Source organism: Triticum aestivum, chromosome 3B, assembly GCF_018294505.1.
Source record: "Triticum aestivum cultivar Chinese Spring chromosome 3B, IWGSC CS RefSeq v2.1, whole genome shotgun sequence".
NCBI lineage: Eukaryota > Viridiplantae > Streptophyta > Magnoliopsida > Poales > Poaceae > Triticum > Triticum aestivum.
The window spans coordinates 388,585,444-388,605,678 of record NC_057801.1 but is presented as its reverse complement, the minus strand read 5'-3'; the positions used below and the strand labels follow the sequence as shown (position 1 = coordinate 388,605,678).

Genomic DNA, 20,235 nt, shown 5'->3' with positions numbered 1-20,235 from the left:
CATGTGCGGGCGACGACAGCGGTTCCATAGAGCAGACGACCGCAATCCTACAGAGAAGACAACGTAGGGGGGGGGGTAGCTGGCTACGCGCGGCGGGAAGAATGGTACGCGGGCGACCGTTGATTGGTCTTGGCTAGGAACAAGCCTAGCCCGACCACGAGCTCGTCGTGGAAGGCATAACGGCGATCAACTCGACCACAACCTCCGGCGGCCGAAAACGAATCAGTGGCTGCAGGGTACAAACGACGCTAGTACGACGAGGCATGATGCAGGGGACAGGAGGGCAGAGTTGCAGCGAGGCGGGCGACCGTCGGGCAGGCTGCAGCGGCGTCGATTTTGGGCCAAATCGGCGGGCGGGCGGCGGTCGAGCGGAAGCGGGAGGAAGGCAGTTGGACGGTTGGCGCGCGGCTGGCAAATTTACATCTCCGTGAGGCGAAGATGTATTTTTTTTCATCTACATCATTTGTCAGGGAGGGGTTTTCGGGTCTCGGAGATGAAAAAGTTAGTTATTTGCAACTACATTTTTTATTGGAGATGCTCTAACTTAGTAGGCACGTCCAAATAGTGTTGCTATGAGGAGTATAATTTATTTATTTGTAGGCTACATAAAATAATAATTTTGTGGTTCAAAAAACCAAAGACTAATTCCATTTGAAATTATATATATTTGTCTTTGTGGTGTACACCATAGCTTAGAAGATATACTGATGAAAACTTCATATGCACATACTACACATCTGTATATACAGTACATTTCTCCTTTAAAATATTTAGAGGTCTCAAAATAACGATCTATCTTGGAATGGGATCTCGATGGTATCGAACTATCTCAACGACCGTGACGGATTGAGAAGTATCTAAATCAGATCAATAATACCAATAGCAGCTTCTGGCTACTGGTAGTTGATCAACTAACCAAACTTTTCCCATAAATCTTCCTCAATATGAAAAAAGAAATGTGAGAATTTAATTAAACAAGTGCTCCATGTTACCTGAGAAGAGAAGAGTAATACGTATTCACGTTAAGGAAACGTACCATATATATTTTGTTTTCGTGGAGCGTAAACAGCTCTGTGGAACTGGCGATTTGGTGGAGGCGGTTCTAGAATCGAGCGCAAACAGGGCCAGACGAACCGGACCACCCGAACCACAATCTCGAGACAGACCGACCTGCCGGAGCGCGAGAGTCGAGCCGGCGGCCGGCGGCGTAGGGCAGGCCAGCAAGATGTCGTCGGTGTATGTGCTGGAGCCGCCGACGAAAGGGAAGGTGGTGGTGCAAACAACGGCCGGTCCGATCGACATCGAGCTGTGGGCCAAGGAGGCCCCCAAGGCCACGCGCAACTTCGTTCAGCTATGCCTGGAGGGCTACTACGACGGCACCCTCTTCCACCGGGTCATCAAGTCCTTCCTCATCCAGGGCGGCGACCCCACCGGCTCCGGCACCGGTGAGATCCCAAACCCTAACCAGACCTATATGATGTAGGTTTACTGATTCCGTATTTCACTGTCGGTCTTTACCCAACTGAATCGCGGATTGTGCATCAAATTAATGATTAGTGTCTCGGTTTTGAATATCTGTTCGAGCCATACATGTGATTGGTGGATTTGGGGGTGTTCTGAACTGAACCTTATGATTATCTGACATCAATCTGCAGGGGGTGAGAGCATCTACGGGGCACCGTTCGCTGACGAGTTCCATTCTCGTCTGAGGTTTAATCACAGGGGTTTATTGGCATGTGCCAATGCTGGCACACCTCATTCGAACGGAAGCCAGTTCTTTATTACCCTTGACCGCTGCGATTGGCTTGATAAGAAGAATACAATTTTTGGGAAGGTAAGTGTCTACCTAGACTGTCCCCATTGGAGGTGATTACAGTTTACCATGTATGTATGTGTGCGTCCAGGTCACTGGGGATTCTATCTTCAATCTTCTGGCCTTGGCTGATATCGAGACTGATAAGGATGATCGGCCTGTATACCCACAGAAAATTCTCTCAGTTGAGGTAGTTATTCCCCTCATGTTTCATTTAGTTCTGGTACTTCTGCAACAAACAGATTCTTCTATCTGTTTTACTGTTACTTGTGAAGCCTAAGTAGCTGTTACTTAGTTATGCGTGTTTCTGCTTTTATAGGTACTCTGGAACCCATTTGATGATATAGTTCCACGACAACTTAAGAAGATTGAGCCTGCTCCCAAGGCTGATGCTGAGAGGAAACCAGAGAAGAAAGCTGTTAAGTATGTTCTCTGCATGTTGGAACCAATTTTCCTTGCAAAGATAAGGTATCAGTGTTGGATTTCATTTGACTGTCCATTCATCCTGTAGGCAACTTAATGTGCTCTCGTTTGGAGATGAGGTAGAAGAAGAGGAGAATGAGGCAGCTTCTTTTGTGAAGGACAAAATAAAGAGTATCCACGATGTGCTTGATGACCCCCGTTTTCTTAAAGTGGAACCACAGGTTGAACAACTGGTGAGTATTATCAATTGTGTCACTTGTGCTCGAGGAAATCTGTAGGATGTTAACCAATCCTTTGCTAGCAAACATATTGCACTAGAAAAACCTAAAGACACCTTGTCCAACTGGCGGACATGGCATTTTATACTGTGCAGCACACTTCTGCTGTGTTAGTGTGCATACCATCTGAAAGCAGAAATGTGTATTGCTAGCTTTCTTACTTCGTCAACTTTATTCTTTTGACTTGTATTTGTGTAGATCATGCTTCCTCACTGGTTCATAATCAACATTTTTAGAAGCCAGTCACAAAATGGGACCATTTTCTTAATTTTTTCTAGCATTCTCTCTTTAACAGCACTAACTACCTAAGGAGCACTTTTGCACCGAGTGCTTTATTGGACTAATTTCCTGTCTTTTGTCTTCTATTGATTATTCATATAGTTAAATATATTCCTGTTATAAACTATTAATAACTCAAATACATTTTTCGTCTTGAATTGGTTTAGAACATGAGTTGTATCCTGGGCTCTGATCAGGTTTTGCTTAATAAGAGCTACTTGCTTACTATTGAATATTTTTAGACCTTGTCAAATTTGAACACCATTGTGCTTGTTGCAAATATCCAGTCCAAGGAGGAAGAGGAGAAGAAAAATGAAACTGTCCTATCTATCAGGGAGGCTTTAATCTCGAAGAAAGCTGACTCCAGAGAGCCAGAGCATGATCCAGAAAATGATGATTCTCCTGAAGATGAGAATGAGGAGGATTTTGACAACAGGATGCGTTCACGGATTCTAAAAAAACGTAGAGAGCTTGGGGATATTCAGCAGAGTCAATCTTCCAAGAAAGGTAATTTGCTATTCCTGTTTCTATTAAGATGGCCATTCTCCAGTTCAGTCATTTACTGTGCCATGACAGACATAATGAGAGGCAGGATTATGTAACAGCTACTTGCATTCTTTTGGTTGATGTCACATGATTGCTGCATATAAGTTGGAAAACTGAACAATCTGTTTGCCCCTCTTTGATACAGATAAATCTCATCAGAAGGATAAAGAATTACCAGCTCACAGGTTCTATTATTATGTCTACCTTATCTACCTTATCTATATGTTCCTTATCCTTCTTCCCTATGCACTGTGATTTTCTTCTGCAAATATCTATTTGTAGTTTAGTTCAATGTGGTAGGTTATCATTATGATGTTTTGATCAACCAGAATATCTGTTCTTGTGAACAACACCATGTAGGGCCTGTTCTGATCTCCTCCCAACTCCACCAACTCCACGATTCCAGCTTCCCATCCCAGCTTCTCACTCCACGCAGCGAGACAACTTCGTTCGGCAGCGACCGCTGGCTTCTCCCATCGCCAGTATGGGCTGCAGCATGGGTGGCCTGCCTTAGCGCCATAATGGGCCAGCAGAACTAGCCCAGGTCGGCCAACGTGTGGAAACAGGTAGCGAATCGTTATGTTTGGTGGCTGGGAACGAGCGAATCGTTATGTTCGGCGGCCAGGAGTGAATCGTTACACTTGGCGGTGGCATTTCAGGTGTAATTTGAGCGAACTCCAGCTTTTAGTTTCGGTGGAGCTGGGTCGATGCTGCTTCAGTTTTTTGCACTGCATGAGTGCTCAGCTCCGAGAAGTTCACTCCGTGGAGCTCAGGCGTTCGGGGCGACTTCACGTGTGGAGTTTTTGGAGTTGAGAGCTGGAGAGAATCAGAACAGGCCCGTAGTATTCCTACATGTCCTTTTAGTCCTGAGCTTTTGTTTAATACTAAGCGGTAGTTTCCTGAAAACTCATTTATAAGTCTGTTACTACTTGCAAGTATTCATATCTGGTAACAGGCAATAAGTTACCCGGGGACATAATATCACCATTCTGAATGACAACAAATTATGTGATCTTTCTAATATTGTAACATAATCCTATTGAAATTACTTTTCATCGGCTTGCCATTATGATAAATAGTTTAGTTCTGCATATTGTGTGGTCACAATTTTTCTTGGTAGCAGGGTTACCATGTGTCGAATATAACATGTGGTAATCTAAACATAAGTATCTACGTCATGCAGATACTGGAAGAATGGTCTTGTGTGTGTTTGCATGTCTGAACAACAACAACAACAACAGCAACAACAACAAAGCCTTTTAGTCCCAAATAAGTTGGGGTAGGCTAGAGTGGAAACCCAAAAGATTTCGAAACTTGGTCATAGTTCTTGCATGTGATGGCTAACTTCAACACATCCCTGTCCATGGTTAGTTCTTTGGTGATATTCCAGTCCTTCAGATCTCGCTTTACAGACTCCTCCCATATCAAGTTTGGTCTACCTCGACCTCTCTTGACATTATGCATGCTATATCCTTCCGCTATGCACTGGCGCTTCTGGAGGCCTCAGTTGTATATGCCCAAACCATCTCAGACGATGTTGGACAAGCTTCTTTTCAATCAGCGTTACCCCAACTCTATCACTATCACGTATATCATCATTTTGGACCCGGTTCTTTCTTGTGTGGCCACATATCCATATCAACATGTGCATCTCTGCTACACCTAACTGTTGGACATGTCGTCTTCTAGTCGGTGAACAGTCATCGCCATACAACATTGCAGGTTGAATCGCCGTCCTGTAGAACCCTCCTTTTAGCTTTTGTGGCATTCTCTTGTCACAGAGGACGCCATAAGCTCGGTGCCCCTCATCTATCCAGCTTGATTCGATGGCTCACATGTTCATCGATATCATTCTGCAACATTGACCCCAAATGTGGAAAGGTGTCCTTCTGAGGTAACCATCTGCCCATCAAGGCTCCTCCTCGTGCCCAGTAGTACTGAAACTGCACCTCATGTACTCAGTTTTAGTTCTACTAGCCTAAGACTTTTCGATTTCGTCTGTCTCTACAACTATAACTTTCTATTAATCCCCGTTTTATTGCCGTCGACTAGCACCACATCATCCGCAAAGAGCGTACACCATGGGATATTTCCTTGTATAATATCCCTTGTGACCCCATCCATCACCAAAGCAAAAAGATAAGGACTCAAAGTTGACCCTTGGTGCAGTCCTATTACTGGGAAAGTCATCAGTGTCGCCATCACTTGTTCGAACACTTGTCATAGCATTATTGTACATGTCCTAGATGGGGGTAATGTACTTTGTTGGGACTCTGTGTTTCTCCAAGGACCACCACATGACATTCCGCGGTATCTTACTGTAGGCCCTCTCCAAGTCGATGAACACCATTCTTAAGTTGTTTTACCCACATGAAGTTGGAGAGGGCCTACAGTAAAAACACTTCGAACTTTAAGCAGCATTCTGCTATAATCTACTCCTGCAGTTGCTCCTGATTTTATTAACAACATGTAGGTAATCTAGTTTAGCAGTTATTCTCTGAATTTGTTAACAATTTAAATGTCCACAGGAGTGATGACAACGATGATGATGATGACGAAGACGACGATGATCATCAATTATCAAAATCACGGAAACTGTCTTTGAAGAAAAAAGGTATTGGCTCTGAAGCCAATACTGAAAGGATGTCCAGAGGAGATGTTAATTTGCAACTGCTAAATCCAGCTGAACAAGAGAAACATTTGAAAAAACAGAGAAAACGCAGCCTCCAAGGCCGTGAAGAGGAGGTATTATTTTTCTGCTCTCTTGTGTCCACCTTCCTTATGCCATTTCATGATGGATCATGCATACTCATATTCCAGCTGGCATCTCTTCTACGTGTCAGCTTTTGTTCTTGAAGTTGAGTGCCTAACTGTTTCTTAAACATCAATTTTTTCCGTTAGACTTTAGCAAAGTTACAGAAGTTCAAGGCTTCCTTGATGAGTAATAAGCCTGCTAATATGGAAAAAAAGGCAGAAAGCAGTGAGGACTACAAAGAGTGGCATGCCAACCGTCTCACTTTCGCACCTGAATCTTCGAAGGTACTGGTATCCTTGCGGCTCTTCTTTTTCCCGCGCACACAAGGGAAATAGATGCATGAACCTATTTTATCTTTATACAGGATGGTATGACTAGGAAGGATGATCCAAATGACTATGTAGTGGTTGACCCTCTTCTGGAGAAAGGAAAACAGAAGTTTAACAAGATGCAAGCGAAGTTAAAGAAGAGAGATCGTGAATGGGCTGGCAGATCTCTCACCTGACCCCTTTTGAGGTGCGTCTGCTAATCTTTCCAGTGACAAATAAATTGGATGGTAGTAGTACCGAACAAATGCTTTGAGCCTTTTATGTAGCTAGCTTATTATCGTACCACATTGTAGCGTTGCAATATATATAATTCGTTGTGTCTCAGATAAATCTTCTCAGTGATAGTATATCCTTCTGAATTTCTCCCACTTCTCGTTGACTAATTAACACCCGCCTCCTTTTGCCCCCAGAGTTGCATGGTGCAAAAATGTAAACCGTCCTACCGTGCAATGCCGCTGCTGCAGTTTTGGTGTTGAGTTGGAATCGGAACCTGAGCATAACAGATGCAGGTTCGTAATGGTAGAGTGACCACATGTGGACTGTCTGTACCAAACTGTAAATAGCAATTGTAGAATACTTTTTTTAAAAAAAAATTGAGAAAACATTTTGATAACTTACCCTTTAACAAGGCAACGTTACTGCAACATCTTCAGATGCATCCTGTCGCATGCCATGCGCATTAGCCTATCATGTCAACTCTACTCTAAAATGGCCAATGCTAGGCGCCGCCGACCGGCCTGGAGCTCAGATGGGTCACCCCGTGCGCCGTCCGATAGGGGCAGTCATCAGCCGTTGGATCCTGCACCTCAGATTTGATCGGCAAAAAAGAGCAAACGAGAAATAATCCCACACATCTCGTCCCCTGCTCCCACCGGCGCGCACGGGGTGCCACCCAACGCCTGCAGCAGCTTGCCGTTGCCAACCACTCATCAGCGCACTCGCTGTCCCTGGTCTCGTTGCTGCAGACCTTGCTTGGCCGCTCCAGTAGTAGCGGCCTTGTTCATAGAAGCACCTTGCCTTGCCGTTTCCAGTGCCACTCGTCGGTCCCAGCATCAGGTCGCCGTCGCAGCACCTTGCCCCGCTGGTTCACCGTCTCAGCGCGCCTCGCTCGTTGTAGCACCTCTGTCCATCGGTCCCAGCAATCCTCGCAGCACCTGTGGTTGCAGCGTCCCAACCGGCCGCTCCTAGCGATGCCGTTCATCCCCGTCGCCCCGTTTACAGGCTTCGGCCGCCCTTGGCAGCACCTTTCCAACAATAGTTTACCCTGGTTGTCTTGGAGAAAAAGCAGATGATGTGACGGGGTCGGATGATGCGTTGCTCGGGAAGGAAAAGAGCACCAGTGGCATGTAAATTCAGTATACAGGCCCAAAAAAAAGAGAAACATTCTGAATCGATGGATGTACAAAGTTTGTGAATCAAAATTATGAGCCAGCACTGCAAACATGTCAATGTTAAGCATGCTAGAAACTACATACACCAAGGTAAAGTATTTTTAACCTCAAAAAGAACGTGGGCATTCATAATGCCCCTCTCCTCTTGTACAGTAATTACTTAAGCTCACTCTCTATCTGAAACGGAGCTAATATACAGACAACCCTGTGTATGTGTGCCAATGCTAGCTTTCCGCCGTTCTCCACAACCCCGCGTCAGCCGTCGGTGAGCTGACCCCTTCCTGCCCGTTCCCGTCCCCATGCGAACTGCTGTCGCCAGCAGGGACGGTGGCGCGCGCCTGGTTGTAGGCGATGCCGAGGTTTCTGAGCCGGTTGAGCTCCGGCAGTATGACGGTGCCGAGGTCCGGTCGGTCCCTCCGCCGCATCTCCGTGCAGTTGAGCGAGAGCTTGGCGAACCCCAGCGCGTCCTCCACGGGCCAGTCCTTGACGGTGATGTCCAGCATCTGTGCGAAGGTTCCGGACTCGATGGCCTTCTCGACGTGATGCGTGAGCCCCATGGGCGGCCGCGCGGTGATAACCTGCAGCAGCAGCACGCCCAGAGAATAGATGTCCGACTTGACGCCCAGCTTGCCCGTTTGCTGGTACTCCGGGTCAATGTAGCAGAAGGTGCCCGCCGTGGCCGTCAGCCGGTACTGCGTGACGCTGTCCGCCACCGCCGGTGGCACGAGGCGCGCCAGCCCGACGTCGCTGATCTTGCTCACGTAGTTGCGATCCAGCAGGATGTTGGCCGGCTTGAGGTCTCGGTGCACCAGCGGCTCCGGCTTGGTCTGGTGAAGGAACAGCAGAGCCGTCGCGATCTCAGCCGAGATCCTGAAGCGCTGGCTCCACGGGAGCGTCGGCGTGCCGCCGCGACGGTACAGGCGGTCCTCGAGGCTGCCGTTCTCCATGTACTCGTAGACGAGGCAGCCGTACTCCGGGCAGGCACCGAGGAGCAAGACCATGTTGGGGTGGCGGATGCGGCTGAGCACCTCCACCTCCTGCTGGAACTGCTTCCGGCCCTGCTGGGCGTCCGGGCGGAGCACCTTGATGGCGACCGGAGTGTGGTCGAGGCTGGCGCTGTAGACGGGGCCGTAGCCGCCTTCCCCGATCTTGAGACTCTCGGAGAAGCCCTCGGTGGCAATCTCGATCTCGTCGATGCTGTACTTGCGGTAGCGGAAGTCGTGGTTGGCGATGGCGTCCAGGGCGCGCACCTTCTCGTCGGCCTCCCGGCGCGCGCGCACCTCGGCGTTGCGGCGACGCTGTGCCTCGAGGTCGGCCAGACGCTGCGCGGCCTCGGCAGCCTCCATGGCGGCGCGGCACTTGACCTTCTCCATCTCGGCGAGCGCCAATGCGGCCTCCTCCGACTGACGGGCCTCCTCCAGGCGCCGCGCCTCCTCCATCTTGAGCAGGTGCATCTCCTTGGCCCTCTGCTTGGCGTTGATGGCCTCCTTGCATGCTGCGTTGTACATGTCCATGGTCTGCTTCAGCTCCAGCTTGAGCCGCCTCATCTCCGCCTCCACCTCGCGCTGGGCCTTTTTTACACGTACCAACTAATAAGCTAAGCACATGCATGCATGGATCGATCATGCATGGATCGATCTCGACGGGAAAGGAAGGAAGGAAGCAAGCAGGAAGGAAGGAAGGTAGGAGGAACTCACGGCGGAGAGGGGCGTGCCGGGCTCCCGGGGGCTGAGGGGGAGCGCGTCCATGTTCTCGCCAAAGTCCATGGAGGGGAAATGCACGGCCTGTGCGAAGTCGGGGTCGAGGCTGGATGGGTCGTGGGAGTTGGAGCGCAGCGTGGTGCTGTCCATCCTTGCCAAGAGGAGGTGGGGCTTGGTCGCGGACGCCTGCAGGGGCCGCTCGCGGAACGGCGGGCGCGTGGTGAGCTCGGGCCTGTCGATGGAGCGCCTGCTGGAGGACAAAAAGTCGGGCAAGACCGGCGGCAGCTGGCTCCTGGAGCTCCTCCTGGAGTAGGTTGCGAGGAGGAAGTCGCTGTCGTCGGCCGGCACGCCGCACTTGGCGAGCCTGACGTTGACGGGCTTGCCCTTGGCGACCACGTAGATGTTGCAGTAGTCGGGCGCGCCCTTCATGAGGCTGGAGGGCACGTCGGGGTTCTTCCACTTCTTGGTGAATGCGTTCCTGTTGGACGCGCCCAGCGCGATGCTCTGGATCTTGTTGGCACTGATGTAGTCTATGATGGCCTTGGGGACGTCTGCCTCTTCCAGTATCACCTCCGATTCTTGCACCTGCCACGTACGCACGTTCAGAAACCTATATATGCATGCTACGCTACGCTACGTGCTTGATGAGTGAGTGATGCATGCATGCATGCATGGCTTACCCCATTCCTAGAGCAGAATCCTCTGAAGGGGACAAAGATCTCCATCATTTCAGCCTCCAGCGCGTCCTGCGTCGTCTCAGCCATGGCAAATCCATCTGCGCAACGACAACACCATCGCTACGATTGTTGCACTAGCTTTATGGGGGGAAATTCCCTCAAAAAAAGCTTTCATGGGGGAAATCATTAAGAATGATGTGGCGGAAGAAAGTTACGACGTACGGTTGGCTGCAGGAGGGTGGGCCGCCACGTGGAGGAGAATGATATGGGAGGCGCCGGAGAGGAGGTGGTCCACCACCCATTTCATGGCCAGTTGGCTGTTGCGGTCCCGGTCGATGGCAACGACGATGGTCGACGCCGGCTGGTGCAGGCTCGGCGGCGAGGTCAGCCGGTGCTCATCGGGACTCAGGGGGCTTCCCTGCATCATCGGTTCCACCGGGAATGGATGCCGGCGATGCTCCGATCAGTTGGATGGATGCCAAATGTTACAAGGGGCGGCCACCAAGAGAAAGAGAAAGGAGAGGCAGAGAGGTTGAGGGAACGACGGAAGCGTCCCTTCTCCTCCTCTTCCTCCTGCTCCCTTCCTTGCCTACAAAGATCCTCCCCGTGCATGCCGCCGTTAAATGACCTAGGGGGCGAGGGGGTACCAGATTAGACCAGCACATTTGGCTATTCTTGCACGCTCCCACTTTTGGCACCCGGAGAAGCTTGACCCAGACCAAACCTAAAATTAAACCATGGCCACTTCAACTATACAAGATCCACGCTTTACTCCACTACTAGGCATAGGCAGAGGCAACACATGGCAGGTGATATCCCCCAACATCTCTAACTATGTTATGTACAACTACAAAACTGTACACTTTCTAGATTTCTCGCAGACTAGTCATCAAATGGTTTTACAAGGTCAGGTAGGTCCTGATCATTGCCGAACCAGTCGGGTCCGAGAGGAGGTGTCTGACGAGGTTCATTCGCAAAGTGTTTGGCGCAATTGCAAACATGTAGAGTGCAAACAGCATGAGATCCGCTGACGAAAGCGTCGAACCAAGGAATCCTCGCCACATCCTGTTCAGGAGATCGATCCATCAAAAATCACGCGCAAGGAAATATTTACTTGTTCAAACTTTTTCTATCAATGGAAAGATACGCATCCTTGCGTATTGTATTCTTGAAAAAGGAAATACTTAGTCCAGGGCCTGAAAACAAGCAGTAAATGCATCGAGCGGGCATAATTACCATTTGGGTAACCGGAAAAAGCTCTCGAAGAATGTTTGAATGCCTTCGTTATCCAGTTGAATTATCAAGGCCAATCCAAAGAGGAAGAATGAGCGCTGACGTTTCCGTTCTTGAGGCCATAGTGTTCCCCATGCTGAAATATCAGACAATGGTTAGCAGCAGATACTTCTGCTCATTTCTCCTATTCTGCAAAACATCTTTAAGTGATTTTATTCTATCTGTTGGATTTAGTGAACAAGGGAAGAAATCTGTACCAAGCATTGATGGACTGGACATTTCAGAACTTCCAGGCAAATATTGTCCAGAATAGACACGATTTCGTAAGATATCAGATATCACAGAAGCATATCTAGGAGCTTCAGACAAAGATCTGACCACCGAATATCCTATGAATTTTTTTCTACAATATTGTCAATATGTATGTCAAATAATAAAGAATGACGAGTTCAAGTTGAGGATTTGTATGTACCAGTTGCAGGATGGACCATACTCGCTGCAGCACCAAATGCAAGATTCTTCTGGTCTGTGTTAGGTAAGGATCCTCCAACAGGAATATAAGACCACTCCTGAGATCAAGACTCAACAGAAATTCAGCACACCTGTGCAAGATAAACCAGTATGGATATCAACTCCAAACTCGTTACCTCCTCGTATACTTTTATGATACGAACTCCCATCGCATCCAACCGAGACATCAACCTCTTCTTAAGGAGATCAAAAGGCATTGCATCTTTTGAAGCTAAGCATGTTTCCTGTGATAAATTATCTTGGTCAGTGACCTATCCTTATGGAAACGTGTCCATTGCAGAAACACGCTGCTAAAAAAATATTCATGTAGACCTCAAAGAAAACTCGTGTAGATGACATGGCCATGGCATAGAGAAATGTTGGATTGGCTTCCTCAGGGTGTGTGAACTTCTCTTTGAAACAATCTCTGTAGTCCATGAAAACCATTAAGCTGGGATCGTACGGATATCTTTCAACCTGAAATTTTGACATCATTCTGAAAAATTGAACTGGTGCAGAAACAACCTATGAATTTCTCAGCTCGAATGACATGAATGAAGTGACATGCAAATCATGAAATAAACCACGAATCAGAAGGGGCACTTTGTGCAGGGTTGGTGTGTACCTCGACTTCTACACCGTATGCAGTCTGCACACAAACACGTGGTCCTCCAACCTCATACTCTAGAAGTTTACCAGATGCTGCTCCAGATGCAACAATGGCAAGCCTGCAAAGTATCTTGCGGCCCCTTCCACAATATACCACTCGATGTCCATCTGGAGATTCTTTTATCTGTTCAACCTTTGAGTTGAGGTATGTAACACCAGCTTCATTGCATCTGCCAATTGTTTAATTATCATTACTAGAAACAATCATATATATGATGCTGCCTGACGCGACTGAATTCCAAGATCGAATGTACCTTCTCAGCAACTCCTCGTGCAGCAAGTCTCGGTCCACCCGGCCATATGCTCGGCCAATCATTATCGGCTTGTTACGGTCAAGGTACACGACAGTATCCTTCCATACATGCTCAATACAGCTCTCCAGGCCGAGATCTGGGAAATAAAAAGATAAAAACGTATCACTTTTTAAGATAATGCTGGTAAAGATGTTATCCAAGCATGGTGCTGCATTTCACAACTGCGACTAATGGCTACCTTTGAATTCGTCCTCCCATACACCGTAATTGTTTGTGAATGGAAGATCAGGGCCAATGAGACCAACAGTGAGTCCTTTCTTTGCTGATTCTGCAGCCAGAGATAGGCCGGCTGGACCACAGCCAATGATAACCAAATCAAGCACTGAAGTTTCATCAGCTATAGGCAACAGCTGCAAAGAAAGATTCAGAAGACATAATCAACTACTTGAAGGATGCTACCAGACAAAAAATTGTTAACAAAATGACGATGAACTTCGAAACTTAATTAATTAACCTTGAAGAAAAAGAACTGTACAGAGTATCAGTAAAAGAAGGATTGAAACATGTACACAATGACGTTTGTAACCCACTAAGATCCGCGTCTTGCTATGTAGGAATTATTGAATGATATACTTAGTGAAAGGGCGTTGCCAAAGAAAGCAAGTCAAAGGCACGACCAAAGACATGTCCCTAAGGAGCAATTAATTAACGCAAGACCAAATACATTGTGTACTCTTCTCCTGCCAGGAAGGCAGGAATGACAAGCATGGGCGACCCAAGACTATTCCTGCTTTGATTTGTCAAAAATGAGCAACGCCATGGTAGTACTAGCATGACGTGCATTTGAATGCCACTTGCGTTCTACTCCCTCTATATCCAAATATAAGCCCCCTTTGGATGGAAGCGGATTTGTAGCACCCGGTTGCTTCACACCCCTACACGAACATTAAATTCAAAAAAATACCGAGAAATTTGAAAAAAAATCTAAGATTTTGGGATATCAAACTTGGGTTCGCGATCTACTCCCGCGTAAAATTTCGTGAAAAAAATACCAGGAAAACTATTCGTGGCGAAAAAGACAAAAAATTTCTATGTATAGAAAAAACTGTTTGGATGGATTTTTGTTCGGATAGTATTTCCTTCGCCACGGATATGTGTGCTGGTATTTTTTCATAAAATTTCACACAGGAGTAGATTGGGAACCCAGGTTTAATATCCCCAAATTTCAGATTTTTTTGATTTTTTTGGTATTTTTTACGTTTAATATTCATATAGGGTGTGGATCACCCAGGAGCTCCTATGTATTTTCTGCCTTTGGACACTATAATAGTGTCAAAAGGCAGTCTTATATTTTGATACGGAGGGAGTAGTATAGTATGCAATAGTACCCAGATTAATTTTTGCTACTGTGGTGCTTATGGGAATCCTTCATCTTTCAAACAGTCTAATGTTACTACTGTACATCGCAAGAAAGAAACAGACTAATGTTAGGGATTTTAATTTTATTCGCCATAACGCTGGAAGTTCACACAACGCTAATTGGGGGAAAGAATCACTTGAGTACTAGAGTAGTATATTCAAGATCAACAAAACATGCATAGAAATCAGCAATTAAATAAGGGAATAAAACAAAGAACAAGATACCACTAGCAGTAGCAAATTAGCGGTAGCAGTACATAAAAGGATAGAGAGAGAACCTTGGAGGCGATCTTGGACTGGCTTTCCATGGCCTTGGTGGCCTGCATTTGCACGTAGAGCAGCTCACCGCCGCCGCCCTTGACGTAGTCCTCCTCGTCGGCGAAGTCTACCCCCAGCCCCGGCGCCGCCTTCTCGTCGGGCTTCTCCGTGGCCACACAGCTCGCCTTCAAGCTCCTCCACTGCTCCGGCCCGGGGCCCGGACCCACCCGCCTTCTCCTGGCATCGGCCGGCCGGAGAGGCCGCTGCCCGGCCCAGCGCAACGCGCGGCAGCCGAACGGCGCCGAGATGGCAGCGCCGGTGGACTCCATTGCCCCCGCGGTGGCGCAGGTTCAGGGAATTGCGAGGTGGCTGGCTGGCCGGAAGGGGAGGGAGGCGGAGAGGCTAGCTGCCTAGGGAGGAGCGGAGGAGGAGGAGGGAGTGCGTTGTGGAGGGAGAGGTTTTGGAGAGGGTATCCGGGATATGGCACGTGGCAGACGGCGATTAGGCGCGGCCGCATGGAACACGGATATGGTTTCGCTTTTGGGGAGGTGCCGAGGGCGTGACTCCTCCCTCCCGAGACTAGTCGAGCGAGAGCCTCGTGCCCTCGTCGCCTCCGTGTCCGTGTCTGCCTCACACTGTGTGTGTACTGTGTAGTACTAGGCCGGATGGTTCTGGGCTGCGGAGGAGATGAGCTTTTTGAGCTAACGTTTTGTATCGATCTTGCCCTAATTCGATCTCGATCTGTCTCGTCGTGCATGCGCTTTGGAACATCCCGCTTGGTAACCAGTGAGCCAGAGAAACGCAGATCGGTGCCACGTAACTGAGCGCTTGTCCGCACGACGCTCACGGCAGGAGCAATACACACGTATTCAAACATTCAGCTTTTACACCTGATAGCCAAATGCCTAGAGCTAGTTGGGAGAAACCAGCACCCGGGTCATACAAGTTGAATACAAATGCAGCTTTCTTTGAAGATGATACTGGTGCTATAGCGGCGATCATGAGGAATAATCGTGACGAGGCCATGGCTGGAGTGATAGGACCTTAGATCGGAGTGGGCTAGGAGATCCGGTGAACCTACCTTCTCCTGGTGCGGATGAACTCGATCCAGCGCCGGCCATGATGGTGTGGAGACGGCGGCGATGTGGATTGAGATGGTGGTGGCGGAGTTTCCCGTCACTGTCAGCGCTAGACCTAGATCGGGTCGGGGTTTTCGGTGGGGAGCCTGGCAACGCGGTGAACCTCGTAGTGCATGCCGCCGGCCCCCACCTTTTTATGTAGCGCTGCGTGACAGGGGCCCATCAACCATATTGTGGTTGGGCGCCCCCGATCAGGGCGCGGATCAGGGGTCCGTTGGGCCGTTGGGCCCACACGGGAGAGATCAACCTAACATTCTCCCCCTTGATCTCAACTTTACTTTTAACCTTATACTTTCTAGTTTATTTGTTTCATCACATATTGGTACATAGAGCATGTTTCATCGTCACAGCTTAAATGCCGGTAGAATCATACAGCTACAACATACGTTTTGTTCAGAAACAAATTCTGTTCCTTTTGGGCCTATCCAGGAATCATAAGGCTTTCCCTTAAACCCATGGCGGCTAAGTGTTCCTTGAACACATTGGGTGGTAAGCCTTTCGTTAGCGGATCCGCAAGCATATCTTTTGTCTTTATATGCTCGAGACTTATAGTTTGATCCTGGATTTTATCTTTCACAACATAGTACTTTATCTCTATTGTTTTGGCAGCATTACTCGACTTGTTGTTGTGAGCGTAAAATACCGCGTGCTGATTGTCGCAGTACATCTTTAGTGGTTTGTGAATACAATCTACCACTTTCAAGTCGGGTACAAATTTCTTTAGCCATATCTCCTGCCCCGTGGCTTCGAAGCATGCTATGAATTCTGCATACATCGTGGATGATGCAACTGTCGACTGTTTGGAGCTTTTCCACGAAATAGCTCCCCCAGCGAGGGTGAATATGTATCCTGACGTGGATTTTCTATCATCTTTGTCCCCCGCAAAATCTGCGTCTGAATACCCTTTTATCTCTAGGGAATCAGATCTCCTGTATGTTAGCATGTAGTCCTTCGTGCCTTGCGCATAATGCAATGCTTTCTTTACCATCTTCCAGTGCTCTATGCCTGGATTCTCTTGATATCTATCGAGTACCCCGGTGATAAAGGCTAAGTCAGGGCGAGTGCACACTTGTGCATACTGTAAGCTGCCAACTGCCGAAGCATATGGTACTCCTTTCATTTGATAGATCTAATACTGAATCTTGGGACATTGAGATTTCCCAAAATTGTCGCCCTTAACTATAGGAGCAGGTGTGGCTTTACTCGCATGCATATTATACTTTTTAAGAACCTTCTCCAAATATGCTTTCCGCGATAGTCCTAAGACTCCATTGTTTCTATCTCGGTGAATTTCTATGCCCAAAACATATGATGCTTCACCAAGATCTGTTATGTCAAAATTCGAGGATAAGAACTTCTTTGTTTCTTGTAGTAGACTAACATCACTGCTAGCAAGCAGAATGTCATCCACATACAAGATTAGGAAAATATATTTCCCATTTTTAAACTTTGCATAAATGCAGTTATCCTCAATATTTTTTTTAAATTCAAAACTTTTAATCGTTTGATTAAACTTTAAATACCACTGCCTAGAGGCTTGCTTTAATCCATAAATGGATTTCTTTAGGCGGCATCCCATATTTTCCTTGCCTTCCATGATAAAACCCTTGGGCTGTTTCATGTAGACATTTTCCTTTAAATCTCCGTTGAGAAATGCCGTCTTTACATCCATTTGATGTAACTCTAAATCAAAATGAGCAACTAATGCCATTATGATTCTGAAGGAATCCTTACATGAGACCGGAGAAAATGTCTCTTTATAATCTATCCCTTCTCTTTGTGTAAATCCTTTTGCCACGAGTCGTGCTTTATATTTTTCTATATTCCCTTTAGAGTCATACTTAATTTTGTAGACCCATTTGCAGCCTACTGATTTGGCTCCTTTAGGAATTTCCTCTAAGTCCCAAACATCTTTGGAACTCATTGATTCATCTCGTCTTCCATTGCCTTCATCCACATCGATGAATGAGGGCTTCTCATGGCTTCTTCATATGAGGTGGGATCTTTTTCCATATGAACCATTTCTGTGTTATAAACTTTAAAGTCAGTAGAAATAGCTGACTTTCTTGGTCTTGTAGACCTTCTAAGGGCCTCAGTTTCTGGCACATTCTGTGCCTCAACTGCTGGCACTTCTTCTAAAATTTGCTGTTGCACCTCCCTTTCATGCTCAACAATGGGTTCAGTCGGCTCCTGATAGACAGGTTCCGGGTCTGCCCCCATAGTTGTCATGGGTGGAGTTGCAACTGGTAGTGAGAAAAATGGCTCCTGGATCATCGGATTAGGTGCATGCACCCTCTTCTCCTCAAGATCAATTTTCCGAGCTACCAAGCTCCCCCTCATCATTTCGTCCTCTAAGAAGACTGCATGTCTCGTTTCTACAAACTTTGTATATCTGTTTGGGCAGTAGAAACGAAAACCCTTTGATCTGTCTGGATAGCCAATGAAGTGGCAACTCACTGTTTTGGGATCTAACTTTCCAATGTTTGGATTAAACATTTTGGCCTCAGCAGGGCACCCCCACACCCTGAAGTGTTGTAGGGATGGCACCCTTCCTGTCCATAGCTCGTACGGTGTTTTGGGCACCGACTTGCTTGGTACTCTATTGAGAATGTGAATGGTGGTTTTAAGCGCCTCCATCCATAATCCCAATGGCAAGTTGGAATAACTCATCATGCTGCGCACCATATCCATAAGTGTACGGTTGCGCCTTTCAGCTACTCCATTTTGCTGAGGTTCGCCCGGCATTGAATACTGGGCAACTATGCCAGTCTCCTGCAAGAACTTTGCAAAAGGTCTAGGGACTTGGCCATATGGAGTGTGCCGACCGTAGTACTCTCCCCCACGGTCGGACCTAACTATCTTTATTCTTTTATCATGCTGATTTTCAACTTCAGCTTTGAATATTTTAAATTTATCCAACGCTTCAGATCTTTCTTTGATTGGATAAATATATCCATAGCGAGAGTAATCATCTGTGAATGTTATGAACGAGTCATATCCATCCACACTTTTCACCGGAAATGGTCCACAAATATCAGTGTGGATGATTTCTAGTGTGCCTGTGCTATGGATTGCACCTTTTTTGATTTGTTTTACGTACTCTCCGTTAACACAATCTATGCATTGTTCTAAGTCTGAAAATTCTAACGGAGGAAGAATTTCACTTTTGACTAATCTTTCTATTCTCCCCTTCGAAATATGGCCCAAGCGACAGTGCCATAGTTTCGATGAGTCGAATGTTCTTTTTCTTTTCTTTTGCTCTTCATTCGACGCGGAAACATTTTCTTTCACATTGCAAACGGAATAAACTTTTTCACGAAGTGATAACAAATAAAGCTCATCATGGAGTAAAGCATCACCCACATAAGCATTATTATACCAAATGGCACACTTGCCATGTCCAAAATGACATTCATAATTATCTTTGTCCAAACAAGAAACACTAATTAAGTTTCTATGACATGATGGAACAAATAAAACATCTCTAAGTAGAAAATTGAATCCGCCAGCTAACTCCAAGGAGATGTCACCGACAGCTTCAACTTCTGCTTCAACTCCGTTTGCCACTTCAATGCGTCTTTCGCTTCTTAGCGTAGTTCGCGTCGAATGGAATCCCTGTAAAGAATTTGCAACATGAACAGTTGCTCCTGAATCAATCCACCAAGTGGATTTTGAGAACTGTGTATACAAGGATTCATTTACAAATGAAACTATATTGTTACCTCTTTTTGCCATGACTGACTTCAGCCAAGCAGCGCAGTCTTTCTTGTAATGCCCTTTCTGCTTGCAGTGGAGACACGTGTCTTTGTCCACTGAGAAAGGCTGTTGCTGATGCTGATAGGGGGCTTTTCCATTCTTTGAAGGAGAACTTTTGTTGTTTTGATTGTAGTTCTTTTTCTTCCAATCCTTCACATAGTTGATTGAACCACCATGTGCGGCTTTGAGTCTGTCCTCTTCTTGGACACACATTGCTATTGTCTTTTCAATGTCCCATGTTCCAGGTGACATATTATAGTTTACAACAAAAGTTGCAAACTCCTGTGGCAGTGAAGCCATGACCAGGTGGACCAGGAGTGCTGGTTTGGTCTCTAGATCCGCATCCATGGGCTTGAGCTTTGCTGCCATATTGCTCATCCTGAGGATGTGCTCTCTTATTCCACGACTACCACCTGTGTAGCGTTCTGTCACAAGTTGCTCTAACACCTGGGTGGCATAGATCTTTGAAGAGCCAGTGAACTGGCTCTTTATCTTTGTAAGCAACTCCCCTGCGGAAGTGCACTCTGGAATGGAGCCCACAATGACGCTCTCAATTGTATTCTTTATAAAAGCCATGCACTTTTTGTTTGCATTGACCCACTTTTGGTTATCTATGAGGTAGGACTGCTCCAAAGGAGCATAGTCCCCCTTCTTTTTAGCCCATGCATCATCATCATCAGTGGCCTCTCTTACTGGCTCTGTGGGTCTGACCGGCTGTGGTTTCACCACAACCCAGTCAAGATCAGCACAAATAAATGCCAGTTCAACTTTCTTCCTCCACTCAGTGTGGTTGTCACCTCTGAGTG

The 20,235-nt window shown here is 47.0% G+C and overlaps 4 protein-coding genes across 4 annotated transcripts; 1 reads left to right on the top strand and 3 right to left on the bottom strand.

Annotated features, from left to right (window-relative positions):
* The first annotated feature begins 1,096 nt into the window (after positions 1 to 1,096).
* On the top strand, positions 1,097 to 7,036 carry LOC123069995 (peptidyl-prolyl cis-trans isomerase CYP57). Its single transcript, XM_044492994.1, has 11 exons — positions 1,097 to 1,445; positions 1,656 to 1,834; positions 1,905 to 2,003; positions 2,133 to 2,236; positions 2,325 to 2,469; positions 3,081 to 3,300; positions 3,485 to 3,524; positions 5,868 to 6,084; positions 6,241 to 6,378; positions 6,459 to 6,610; positions 6,834 to 7,036. The coding sequence occupies exons 1-10, from the start codon at positions 1,226 to 1,228 to the stop codon at positions 6,597 to 6,599; spliced, it is 1,503 nt and encodes a 500-aa protein (XP_044348929.1). The 5' UTR covers positions 1,097 to 1,225; the 3' UTR covers positions 6,600 to 6,610; positions 6,834 to 7,036.
* Positions 7,037 to 7,630: 594 nt separating this feature from the next.
* Positions 7,631 to 10,672, bottom strand: LOC123069993 (U-box domain-containing protein 52). Its single transcript, XM_044492992.1, has 4 exons — positions 10,414 to 10,672; positions 10,195 to 10,289; positions 9,512 to 10,099; positions 7,631 to 9,385 (listed from the first exon to the last, which is right to left on the bottom strand). Exons 1-4 carry the CDS (start codon positions 10,616 to 10,618, stop codon positions 8,039 to 8,041), a joined length of 2,235 nt encoding a protein of 744 aa, XP_044348927.1. The 5' UTR covers positions 10,619 to 10,672; the 3' UTR covers positions 7,631 to 8,038.
* A 270-nt stretch (positions 10,673 to 10,942) lies between these two features.
* Positions 10,943 to 14,863, bottom strand: LOC123069994 (lycopene epsilon cyclase, chloroplastic). The gene is made up of 10 exons (XM_044492993.1): positions 14,555 to 14,863; positions 13,096 to 13,267; positions 12,858 to 12,993; positions 12,560 to 12,773; positions 12,268 to 12,411; positions 12,072 to 12,179; positions 11,897 to 11,993; positions 11,682 to 11,813; positions 11,428 to 11,560; positions 10,943 to 11,256 (listed from the first exon to the last, which is right to left on the bottom strand). Exons 1-10 carry the CDS (start codon positions 14,861 to 14,863, stop codon positions 11,091 to 11,093), a joined length of 1,611 nt encoding a protein of 536 aa, XP_044348928.1. The 3' UTR covers positions 10,943 to 11,090.
* A 4,168-nt stretch (positions 14,864 to 19,031) lies between these two features.
* LOC123069992 (uncharacterized) lies at positions 19,032 to 19,751 on the bottom strand. The gene is made up of 2 exons (XM_044492991.1): positions 19,396 to 19,751; positions 19,032 to 19,288 (listed from the first exon to the last, which is right to left on the bottom strand). Exons 1-2 carry the CDS (start codon positions 19,727 to 19,729, stop codon positions 19,242 to 19,244), a joined length of 381 nt encoding a protein of 126 aa, XP_044348926.1. The 5' UTR covers positions 19,730 to 19,751; the 3' UTR covers positions 19,032 to 19,241.
* Positions 19,752 to 20,235: the final 484 nt, after the last annotated feature.